The 12,411-nt window shown below is 42.3% G+C and overlaps 1 protein-coding gene across 1 annotated transcript; it reads left to right on the plus strand.

Annotated features, from left to right (window-relative positions):
- Window positions 1–1,213: 1,213 nt before the first annotated feature.
- On the plus strand, window positions 1,214–11,640 carry CCN6 (cellular communication network factor 6). The gene is made up of 5 exons (XM_065401838.1): window positions 1,214–1,264; window positions 6,062–6,356; window positions 6,820–7,062; window positions 10,837–11,030; window positions 11,359–11,640. Exons 1-5 carry the CDS (start codon window positions 1,214–1,216, stop codon window positions 11,638–11,640), a joined length of 1,065 nt encoding a protein of 354 aa, XP_065257910.1.
- The last annotated feature ends 771 nt before the right edge of the window (window positions 11,641–12,411 follow it).

Below are 12,411 nucleotides of genomic sequence, written 5' to 3' on the forward strand. Positions count from 1 at the left end.
ATCAGAATGACTGTAGCCCAGTGGTTAGGGCACGCATCTGAAAGGTGGCAGAACACTGTTCAAATCCTCATCAGGCAGAGGAGGCGTGGAACTGGGAGTCTCCCACATCCTGGGTAAATACCTAAGCACTGGGCTAAAGGCTGTAAGTGAGTGTTGTCCTCCTGGCTGTTTTGTATGGAGTTAGGCAGCCCCTGAGCATGGCTACTGGATTGGGCCCCCCATACAACTTAGATGGCTATATGCCTATCTTCTCCTGGTTTATATATCCCAAGCAGAGATAGGTGCCTATCTCTGTCAGAGAGGCAGGGCCTAGGACATACCCCTCTCCTGGGTATCTCTCATTAGGCAGCTCCCTCCTCAGTGTGCTGGCTTTTGTGGATCTCATTCTAAGGTGTTCTCTCCCCCATTCATTGTATGGGGCACCTAGGTGCTAAACTCAGGCTCTGTGGATCACAGTGTTGTTCCTGTGATTTGCTAGGTGCCTAAAAGTTAGGTGCAGTGACACTCAGCTTCACAATGCCTAATTAGATTACAGTGTAAACACAGTAATTAAAACATTGGCAGCTGGTCTACACAGGGAGATGCACAGATCAGAGTGCCAGTTTCCCCATCTCTATTCCACTAAATAAACAGTGCAATAGCCCCACTGGTATTGTGCATGGTACACTGTATAGCATGTACTATAAAGGTTGATATTTCCATCTCTTAGGGTCTGACCCCATTAGGCATTATGCATCATAGAGGATCAGGCCTCTAAATTTGAGGAACACTGCTTGTACTGCTTCAAGAAAATGTATTACTGGGGCTCTGTCCTTTTAAAATGATCATAACGTCCATGCAATAAGGATTTAAATACGAGCTAAAAAAATCCTCTACGCTCCCAGCAGTTAACTTCACCAATCAGAAGTTTGCCCAACCTGACCTCGGTTAAGACAGTAGAATCTGCAGGAACAGCTTTCTGTCGCTAAACAGGGTGTTAAAACATATCCTGGAAAGTGGCTTAAGAAAATGAAAGATCAGTTGAAAGTCTGAGCACGAAACTGGTTCTGTACGCAGTGAAGGATTTCAAGTATGAATGTGTGGGTGTTCTTGCATGTGCTGAGGAAAGAAGGATTTGCAGAGGAGACAAGGGAGAGCTTTGTGTACAGTGCTCACTCTGACACAGCTCAGCCTGTTCTCTCTCTCTCGCTTTCACTTCTGACTCTACAGGAACATGCAGTGGCTCCTCATTCTCACTCTCCTCACCATCATTTATATGCAACAGGTAAGTTTTCTCCAAATATTTTTTTCTCCCTCGAGCGGTTAAAACTTTTATTTCCTTCATGACAAAATAAAATTCACTCAAGAAAATGCTGTGTGCAGAATAGGAAGCCATTTTTTACCACCATGTACGATTTTATTTGCAGCTTATTCATTGCACAGTCACAATTTTGACATTTTCCTCTCACTTCAGTTCATTGCTAAAAAAAAATTCTCAGTGACTTCAACTCTCTCTCTCTCTCTCTTTCTGAGTGCAAATTCTTGTCTGACACAATGTAAGTAAACATCTTTCCCTCATTCATATTCCAGGTACATGCACTGATCTGGCTCTAGGGCTCCATGAGCTAGTTTTGCAAATTAGCAAAGAGCTCTGGTGTTATTAAACTGTTTTAACAACAGAGAAATTCTGCTCTATCTACTCCAGTTTCAAAAGCCAATTCCATTAAAAAAAATACCTTGCAACTGTGTTCTTTTCCTCTTCTAATGATGAAGCTTAAATCTCCACATGGACAGTTTTCAAAACAATTATACTTTGGTATTAATTTATTTACCTCATACATAATTTGCTTAATCTTAAAAACCAACCAACCAACCAACCAACCACGCATCAAGAGTTTTCCACACAATGGTCTCCTTTTTGAATCTGCCCATAGGATTGGCAAAACATGTGCCGCAGGTTTGTGTGATGTGGACACAATTGTTATAGTAGGCTAGGGAAGGAAGAATCATAAAATATTTGGTTTGTCAACTTAAAAAATTTAAAGCCTGCTTGTATCCTAACTTGATAGAACGTTGAAGATTTTTTCAAGTAAACAGTGTTATTCAGTGGCAGCAGAGTTAACCCTACCACAGGATGTTTTCTCATGATTTGTTTTTCTTGCTGTGAAGAGTCACACCCAGGGCTGGTGCAAGGATATTTTGCACCCTAGGCGAAACTTCCACCTTTCGCCCCCCCTCTGATGTCCAGCCCCCACCTTCCAACAGCCAAGTTCCCCCCAGGGGCCCAGATGTTCACAAAGTGCAGGGGGCACAGGTGTGTGTGTGTGCAAAGAGGGGGGGTCATATGGGGGCTCTTCCAGGGTGTGAATGTGGCAGAGAGGGGTGTGCATGGGATTGTTGCAGGGGGTGGAGGTGGCCAAGAGGTGGAGGGGCGGGGGTGTAGTGGCAAGGAAGAGATTGCATGGAGCCAAAGGGGCTTGTTGCAGGGGGTGCAGTGGCAGGGAGGGAGTGGCACAAGGGAGAAGTGGGCAGGAGGGGGTTGTTGCAAGGGGCTGGCAAGTGGGGGTGTGTCTGTGCCCAGGGTTGTTGCAGGGGGTGCAGTGGCAGGGAGGGAGTGGCATAAGGGAGGAGTGGGTTGTTGCAAGGGGCTGGCAAGTGGGGGTGTGTCTGTGCCCAGGGTTGTTGCAGGGGGTGCAGTGGCAGGGAGGGAGTGGCATAAGGGAGGAGTGGGCAGGAGGGGGTTGTTGTAAGGGGCTGGCAGGTGGGGGTGTGTCTGTGCCCGGGGTTGTTGCAGGGGGGTGAAGGAGGCACGGAGGGAGTGGCACAAGGGAGGAGTGGGCAAGAGGGGGTTGTTGCAAGGGGCTGTCAGGCTGGGAGGTGTCTGTGCCTGGGGTTGTTGCAGGGGGGGTGAAGGTGGCACAGAGGGGTTTGCACAAGGGAGGAGTGGTCAGAAGGGAGATGGAGGGGGGGTCCTGAGGTTGATGCAGGGGTGAAGGTGACCGTGGTGGCTGGGGGTGGAGGGGTGTTGCTGGGTGGAGGTTGCCCAGAGGCAAAAGTGGCAGGACAGGGTGGGTTGTTGGGGCAGGGGGTGCACAGGGGAGAAGGTAGCTGGTTGGTGGGTGTTGGCGGGGGTGGCGCTGGCTGGGGGAGGGGTGCCTGGGTTGCTCCCACCCACAAACACCATTCCCCAGGCCAGGGACTGGACCTGCCCACCCCCCGGTGCTCTGCGGGCCCGTGCGGCTCGGCTAGGTACCTTGCAGGCGGAGTAGACACCCAGCTTCTCCGCCGGAAGAGTGGAGCGCAGCTGCGCCTTCTTCCCTGCGCTGCAGGCCGAGCTGGGCTCTCCGCGGCGGCATAGGCAGCCAGCCCCCCTGCGCCCGAGCCTGCTGCCGCCGCCGCTGAGAACCCTGGGGGTGGCGGGGAGCCCGGCTCGGCCCGCGGTGCGGGGAAGAAGGCGCAGCTGCTAGCGCTAGACTCTCCCCTTCCCCGCTCCGCCGCTGGCTGCGCCCCTGGGGGGAGGGACTGGCCGCGCCACGGGCAGCCCCTCTGGAGCCGGGGAGCAGCAGCAGCCTTGTGCTCTGCTGCTTAAAATTTTTTTTGGGGGCACCGCTTTTTGGCGCCCCCAACCACTTGGCGCCCTAGGCGTCCACCTAGTCAGCCTAGTGGTTGCACCGGTCCTGCTCACACCTCTGAGTTGTCCTCTCTTTCTTTTTTTTGTTTTGTTTAGGTAGAGCAGGTTCAAAGCACATTTTGACTTATAATACAAAAGCTTAAATAACTGCATTAATGTAAGCAATATTTGCGGAACCACAGAATATGAAGGAATGCTGTTAAGAGTACACAGATCCATTTTGAAATAAGAAAAACTGATTTTAGTCACACAGACAATACCACAGTGTGTAGTTCAGACCCTAGCCAAATTTTTACAAGCTAGATAATATTTTGGGGGAAAGGTTTCAGCAAATGTTGAGCTGTGCTGATGGGAGTTTCCTAAAGTAACCATCCAGTCACTTATACTGATAAATTTTTAAGAGCACCTGTTTACCTCACAACCTTCTTCCAGAGACAGAAAATTTAAAAAGCTTTAATAACTGGCACAAGAAGTACAGACTAAGCTAATTGTATGGCTGGTTGAAAGGTTAACATAAAGCCGTTCCTTAAAAAAAATCAGTTATAAGAGCTAGTGATTTATCATATTACTACTGTACTATGTTTGTGTGGAGAACGAATGAAAATAAATAATGGAATGATTAAAAACACCACATTTATTAAACTGTGCCTGGTACATGGCAGAGCCTATTGTGAGGTATGGCATAATATTTCAGCTCCCATAGTGGTTGATTTTGTGAACAGGTGTGTATCTTAAAAAATAGTTCTAGTCAAGTGACCATGGAAGCTAGATGTTGGAACCCAGTAACACTTTATAGGTTTGGTGGAATGTTTGAAAAATGATGATCATAGCTAGAAAAATTACTATAAATATGAAAATCACAGGGGAAAAACCCCATTAGGAAGATCCCCTACTCCCTGTGGTGAACTGGAATTCAGTTATGCGGCTGGTTGTTGTGGCATGCAAAGCAGAGTTCTGCAGCAACTTCCAGTTTAAAAATGGGAATTTGTATTGATTTAAATAGGAAAATGAATAATATAACTAGTACAATAGTCTTCTATAGACTGCCAAAGGTTGTTTTTACTGACCAGACAGTACTGCACTGCAGAATTTGTTTGGAGAAAGAGAGAAGCTGATTGCATTTAGCGGGGTCCTTAGGTACCCAGAAAAATGAGGAAGATGGATCAGGTTTTTGGCACCTACGTGGTAGCTGAGGCTTTTGTCAGTGGGGAATGCCTGTATCTTCTCTTTCCCTGGCTCTTAATGGCCAAGGTTGGAGGTTTCTTTAAGCTACACTGGTGGAGCTGCTAGTACTCCTTGTTCCCAAACCCATTAGACCATGGGAACTACTAGCCGCTCTATGGGTCCTTCCCCCATATCAATCTATTCACCACTGCTAAATAAGCACATTAAGGTCTAGGTTTTTATTTAAGACCAGTGAAATAGTTACGGTTGACATTTAAATTGTCATTATGTTTTAGCATTAATACGCCATTGAAATAAACAGAAGCAATGTACTGCTCTCAGAAATACTGTTTCAGGCTCACTGTAGACTTCAGAAAACAACACTAATGGCTCATTTCTGGAAGGTTCTCTATTCAATCATGGGCTAGACCCAGTTTTCCTTTAAAGTGAAGACTTAAATTCTGAAGCAGGAGCTAGACTGTGTGGAGAATTGTGTAGAATCATGAGACACACAGGACTTTTGCTTTAGGTCACTCAGACTACCACCTTGCCATCTCAGTGCTGCCGCCAGTCTGTTAAGATCTCTTTCCTACTTAAGCCCTGGATCCTGCATACACTCATGTGAGTAAATTTATGCACGTGAACAAATTTGTGAAACTCAGTGGAACTGCTCACATGCGTACCTGTTTGCAGGATCAGCACCCTACAACACATTTTTCCTGCCACTAGCACAGCAAAGCCAACACAACAATGGAAAAGTGACCTGCCTTTTGTTCCTTCGCACACCAACAACCCAATTGTCAAGTAAGCTGTGAGTGCCAAATTTTCAAATACTTGCGCCAATGTAAGTGGCAGAAAGATCACTTGACTTCCAGATAGAGTGAATTTGTAGGGCTGACAGATACAGTCTATAGATTAGGGCTGAGTACATTTGGTATAACTTCATCAACAGTGTGAAACCCTACAACACCAAATTCAAAACCTTCTCCTGACTAACTACACTAAAAGTTTTATTTTGTTGAAAGGAGAGACAGATTAATTTTCTTTGAAATAAACAGTAGGTCAGATTCATTGTTGGTGAAACACTCCAAATGTGCTAAGTTAGTGGTGAATTTGGTCCTTTGTTTCTCATGTACTGCCCCAGCGTCTCTCACTTTTTCATCTTGTGAATTTTTACAAAAGTTTTAGTGGCTTTATGAAACTCACTTTTTTCATCCTTACTAAAGTTTATGGTATACTAACCATGCTTAAAGTAACCCAGCCCTCAAAAGTCCAACCATATGTAAGTTTTTCTGCAGGGCACAAGGCAACGGACAACTAGAAGTGAAGCCTGAGGAAAAATCTGCAGAAGCCAGTGAGGTACATCAGCGTAAAGAGTTTTGTCACTGGCCATGCAAATGCCCCCGTGTGCCAACCTGCACCCCTGGAGTGAGCCTGGTAAAGGATGGTTGCGGATGTTGTAAAATCTGTGCCAAGCAGGCCGGAGAGATCTGTAATGAAGCAGATACCTGTGACCCTCACAAAGGACTTTACTGTGATTACTCTGCAGACAGGCCTAGGTATGAAACAGGAGTATGTGCATGTAAGTTACTCTTTCACATCCTATTCTTGAAACTTCAGGGGGTGATAGGCATGGCTCTTTATAGGCTGACTCAAAAGAAAAAAAAAATTTTAGTTTGGGGTGCACAGTTCCTTGCCTGTAAATTACACCAGCCGTACACTCACTCATTTACTGATGTGTAAATAAGTATTTTTAAGGGTGTCACCGTTACACCATTTTACACATCAGTCAAAGTGGTCCATTGGGTGTATCCACTCTTATTTATGGAAGCATTTGTGACTGGGTTGAAACAAAGCAGCCAATAAGTATAATTTCTCACAGATAATAGTTGTGTTTGGGTGGAAAAGGGCAGAACTCTCCTCTTACATTTGCAGAACTTCATCAATGCCGGTAATTGGATGATCTTGCCTTACCATTTGGTATCCATTAACTGCATTTTATAGCTTGTAGCTGTGTTAGTAATTTTGCTCTTTACCATTTTCAGATATGATAGCAGTAGGATGTGAGCTCAATGGAGTGTATTATGTCAATGGCCAGGCCTTCCAGCCTACCCCACTTTATAAGTGTCTCTGTGTTAGTGGTGCAATTGGATGTACACCTGTATTCACCTTAAAGGCAGCAGCAAGTCAATGTGTCATGGTCAACGGCAGAAAAAAGTCTGGACATTCCAACTGTGGCCCTGGACAACAGAAACAGCTACAATCAACAGGCTACAGATTAATGCCAGGTGTGCATGACTAGAATGGTAAACTATTTTCGTACATGATAAATTTTTAAATTACACATTTATTTTAAAAAAAGAACAAATGGTTTGATATTCTATTTACCGACATCTTGTAGATCCTTCTTATCAATAGAAAATGGAGGATTCTAGATTTTGGCTCAGACAGCCTGGTTGGTTATTGACAAAATCTCAGTCATTGCAAGGGGGAAAAAAAACCCAACTTCCTTCTCTATCTTGGATTTAGTCTATAAGAATATGGAGCAATTTATAATTTTCTGGTTTCTAAACTACTCGTAATATTATCAGGTTCAAATTATAATCGCCATTTCCAGGTTAAATCATTCGTCCTCTGCTTCTAGGATGAGAAGGAGAATAAAATAAAACTAAGGGTAGCCCGAGGCTCAAGAACAAACCAGATTCAAGTTTTGCAGATATATAGGAAGGAGCATGCAAACAAGCAAGCCAGCCCAGGCTATAGCAAATTTATACACACATGCTGATGGTTAATCTCACAAAATCTGGAATTCAGTTTGGACAAACTTCCAAGAAGTTCAAGTGCTTATGCAAGCTATCCTAAAAAATGGAAGCTTATCCTACATCTAAATGATAAATTTGATACTTAGACCTGACATGAAGGATAGCAATTCCTTTTTACAGAATTTATCCAAAACTGGGAATAAAACCATACACAGTAGGAAAGGAACTCAGAAAAGCAACTGAGTTCAAATGAATGAATTGCACACTTTTAGAGAATGTTGTTAATCTAACCAAGGAGAAACGGAACCATCTGGAATAACTGATACCAAATCATTTAAACCAATTAAAATGTATTAATAAACTGGAATTATAATTTTATATACCTGCAAGACAAGATGTTGCTTCTTCCCAGCACGTTAATAAAACAGAAATCTTAAGGTGCATTTTCAATCATTTTTATTGAGAGTGAAGAGCAACTCCAGCCCTTGCTATGAATTCAGGAATTTGGATAAACTGTGAAACACAATGAGAACAACTGCAAAGCAACTGCGTCCCAGTTGGCTTTCAGTTCACAGGGCTGAGCATTCCAGCCCTATGTTTGCAGGGGATGGGAAGGATCACTGGTTGCTATACATGCTGAGGGTCCATGCAGTTATTCAGCTCATACAACACCTCTGATAGACTGTCTTTTCCAAAGACACAGGTGAAGGGGAAAGGCAGCCAATTAGAGCAGCATTTTCACCCACAGACTAAGAGTTTTTTTCACCCAGTCCTGTAGAAAGGTCTGAAAACCCATAGAGAGTTGGCAGGTCTAAATGGACCCAGAAATTGCTTTTAACCCTTTGCTGGCACATCCATAGAAGAATTTTCCCCATTTGTCAAAGCCTTCCTGGATAGAGACCACTCTGTTCTACAGGGCTCAGTGCACTAGGGATTCCATTTCAGGAACCAGGCCTTTAAATGGAACTTTTCTGCCGTTGATTCCGGTTGAATGCAAAGTCAAGTTTGTTTACATGTCCAGCTTTCATGTATTACCATGATGTTACAATATTTGGGTTACAAACTCCTGGCAGATATTTAAGTCTAAATAAAAATGTCCTTTGATTTAAAAAATGAGCTTTGTGGGTCACATGCCTATCCATCTTAGATTTCAAACCATGATTTTATAGACCCAAGCCAATAATGAAACACTGCAGCGTGACGGACTCAAAAATTAACTTCTGGAATTAAATTTATAGTTAACCCTCAGCACTACCATACGAGGACCTGGGCTATAATCTACTCCTGGGGGAATTCTGTGCACACAATATATTAAATTTTTGCAAATTTTGTCAAAATAATTCTATATAATCACACCCATTTCAATTATTTTGGTAATTGATTTCAAAATACCTGTCAGCAATTAGGTCTGTAACAATACAGACACACACATAAATTCTCCCAGGAATAGAGAGTTAAAGAAACCCCCATCACAACCCAGTTGTTTCTCTGCACCCTCCCCGCCTAGAGACCAGCCAGTCACACCCTTCCCCCACAAAGGCCAGCTGTGGGCCCCCCAGCCCAGATACTCACATCCCCTACCCTCCTAGAGCCTAGGGATCCAGAGGGAGAAACAGCCTGATGCTAGGTCCTGGGCTTGCATAGAGTTTCCTGCACGCCAACTCCTTCCTTCAGGACATGCTGGGAACTGCAGCTGCTGGGAATCCTCCAGTTCAAAATCCTCCCGGGCTCTGTCAGGTCCAATGGCCCCTAATGGAGGCCAACATCTCTGCAGCCCATTTCTGTGGGGAAAAAAGAAAATTCTGCACACACAACATTAATTTCTGCAAAATTCTGCATTTCGCAATGGCACAGACTCTCCCCAGGAGTAGCTATAATCCTACATCTTGTTTCTTTACGTCCTGGGCTGACAGGGAGGGAAAATGATACAAAATAGTGCCCCAGCACTAGGTTGAATATTTTCAGTTACTTTAAACTGAACAGAAACACCTTCAGCCACACTTGAACCTGGAAGTAAGAGCACTTGGAAGAGAAGTACCACTTAGCCTGAATAAACAGAAGGTCTGTACTATGTGGAGGCCTTATTTATTACGTCTGAAGCACCAGAGATGTACATGGCACTTTACAATACCAATTAAGATTGAGGCATGACCCAAAGAACAGGGAGACAACATGGAAAGTGAGGAAGATGGAAGGGACAAAACCAAAACAGAGTAGGAATCCTCGGTAGGAGAAATGCTTTTTCCCTTTCAGAGAAAACCTGAAAATTTGTTTAAAAAATGATGTTCTCTCCTTAACATAATGTAATAATCTACGGTTTAAATTCAATTTGTGCATAGTTTGCATGAAGTCATGCAGTGGCTTGTTAGCTCTAAGACTGCTTTAATTCTTTCCTCCTTTCTGTTAATGCTGGTAGCAAATGCTAAGCTAAATTTTATTGCTTTTACTGTTTTCAGTTTTTCTGCTTTCCTTAAGCATTTTCTGTTTAGCTAATTCCTAAACAAAGACAGTATCTATATCATACGTAGAAAATGTACTACATATGAGCAATTATGTAACCTCCCTTTATTTATTGCAGATCTGTGCCAGGCTTTTAATCTGCTTCCTGCACTGAGATTTTTAACCTGCTGTCTACCTTCCAGGTACCCTCATAATTCTGCCCTACCCTCTTAACTACATGTGCAGATTTCAAACCCTGTGAGCCCTTCTTGAGTATTTCATCAAGATTTGCCACAGTGATTTTAAATCTTATTTTATACCTTTACCTTTTTGCATTCCTATTAGGTAGGGGATTAGATTTATTAGCACTAGATATTTAGAAATGACTGAAAAAAAATCACTTCTGACATAAAAAAAAAAAAAAGTAACATATCAAAATATTTATTTACATGTGTTCATATAACTTTTCACAGCTGCACCTGGTCTGCAGTCTAAGAAGTTTTTAAAATGTGTTCTTCACTACTCTGGATGTTTTATAACAGTTCTTCAGAAGGGATTTTGGGTTCCCATAACATTAATCTGGAGGGCCACAGAACATACGAACAGTCATGCTGAGATTTTCAAAACCATCTCAGAGATTTGGATGTCAAATTCCAATGTTAATGGAAATTGGTGTCCAAATTTCTTAGGCAGCTTTGCACATCTCAGCCTCAGCCTTTTAGGTCTAACGAGAGAAACCACATGAACAGAAATCAAATGCTAAATCGCTTTTTCAATTAATGCTACTTTAGGCTATTTTTAAAAGTTCTGTGTCTATCTTGCTGTGTTGCAACATGTATAATATATTGCTCTGTCTCTCAGTTTACAGAAGTCTACCACTTGTTTTGAAGGAGAAGTGCTTAGTACAGGCAACTTCTTGGACACCTTGTTCCAGAACCTGTGGCATAGGTATATCCAACAGAGTGACCAATGAAAACAGTAAATGTGAAATGAGAAGAGAAGAGAGGTTGTGTTTCATTCAACCTTGTCAGACCAATATATTGAAGACTATAAAGGTAAATTGTAGTGCAAAATGGCTTTCCATTATCTCTGATATGTGAGCCTTCCTGAAATACAAGATTGATCTTGTCTTTATCATGTGAACTACAGAAGTATAATTTTAAAGAAAGCCACAAATCTGAGGATCATTACTGGTAGCCTGCTGTTTTATTACTTTAAAAAATAAATCCCAGTTTCTGACTGGTACAAAGAAAAGTAAGACAGCTTAAAAAAAGTAGGTAGTGTTTCAAATGCTACTGCTATTTAAATGCATAACAACCTTTGTTGTTTGTTTTTGGCTTTTTTCATGTGAAGTTTCAAGCTTTGCTTTGTTTTACATTTAAGATTCCAAAAGGAAAAACATGTCAGCCAACATTTCAGCCTCCCAAAGCAGAGAAGCTAGCCTTTTCTGGATGCTCAAGCACACAAAGCTACAAACCTACTTTCTGTGGTGTGTGTCTGGACAAGAGATGTTGCATACCTAACAAATCCAAAATGATCATTGTACAGTTTGACTGCCCCAAAGAAAGCTCCTTTAAGTGGAAGATGATGTGGATCACATCTTGTGTTTGTCAGAGGATTTGTAATGATCCAGGAGATATATTTTCAGGACTCAAGTTATTATAACTTACACCATGGACAGCAGTGTATATCATCAGGATGGCAGCATGCTCATAGTTTGAAGAGTTATCTAAAGAGAAGACCCTTCCACTGAAACCAAACTTGTTGGCATTCTTCTGTTAAATACCCTGAGAACATGATTTAAGAACAACATCTATGTACGTAAAACAAGACACTCCAAAAACGTAAGAATTAAATTGTTGGAAGTGTGAGTATACATTTGAGGAACGTCTAGCTAACATAGGGACAGCCATGGAGGGAAAACTTTTGTAATTTAAAAAAAATCCACAGGAACGCAGGGATGAGTTTGCTCCATATTTACACAAAAAACTCCTAGAAATAGGTGTTTTCCCTCATCCTCAACAAACATGTAGGTTTAAATTAAACATCCAAGTAACTTAAGATTCCTTTTTCTACTAACTTTTTTTGCTGTAACATCTGATCTATCATTCTTGATCCACAAGATAGATCCACAAGTTACAGCTACACTGACAGCATTAGAAAAAAAGATTGATCTTTTGTGAGTTAGAAAAAGCAACAACATTACATATTGTAGCATACAACTACAAATGAATTTTAAGCTCAGATTCAGTTGTGCACCAATTCTTATATTTTACATTTCTCCAAATGCAGTGAATAAAAGAAACATTATATTTGCGCAGGTACAAATGAAAACATATTTGTCAAGACATAGGTTAGTTCACTTCATTCCCAATGAACTATTTTTCTAGATTTTAATTTTAAATGTATACAATTTGCCTTTTCATTATTTTCCCC

This window comes from Emys orbicularis, chromosome 3, assembly GCF_028017835.1.
Source record: "Emys orbicularis isolate rEmyOrb1 chromosome 3, rEmyOrb1.hap1, whole genome shotgun sequence".
Lineage (NCBI taxonomy): Eukaryota > Metazoa > Chordata > Testudines > Emydidae > Emys > Emys orbicularis.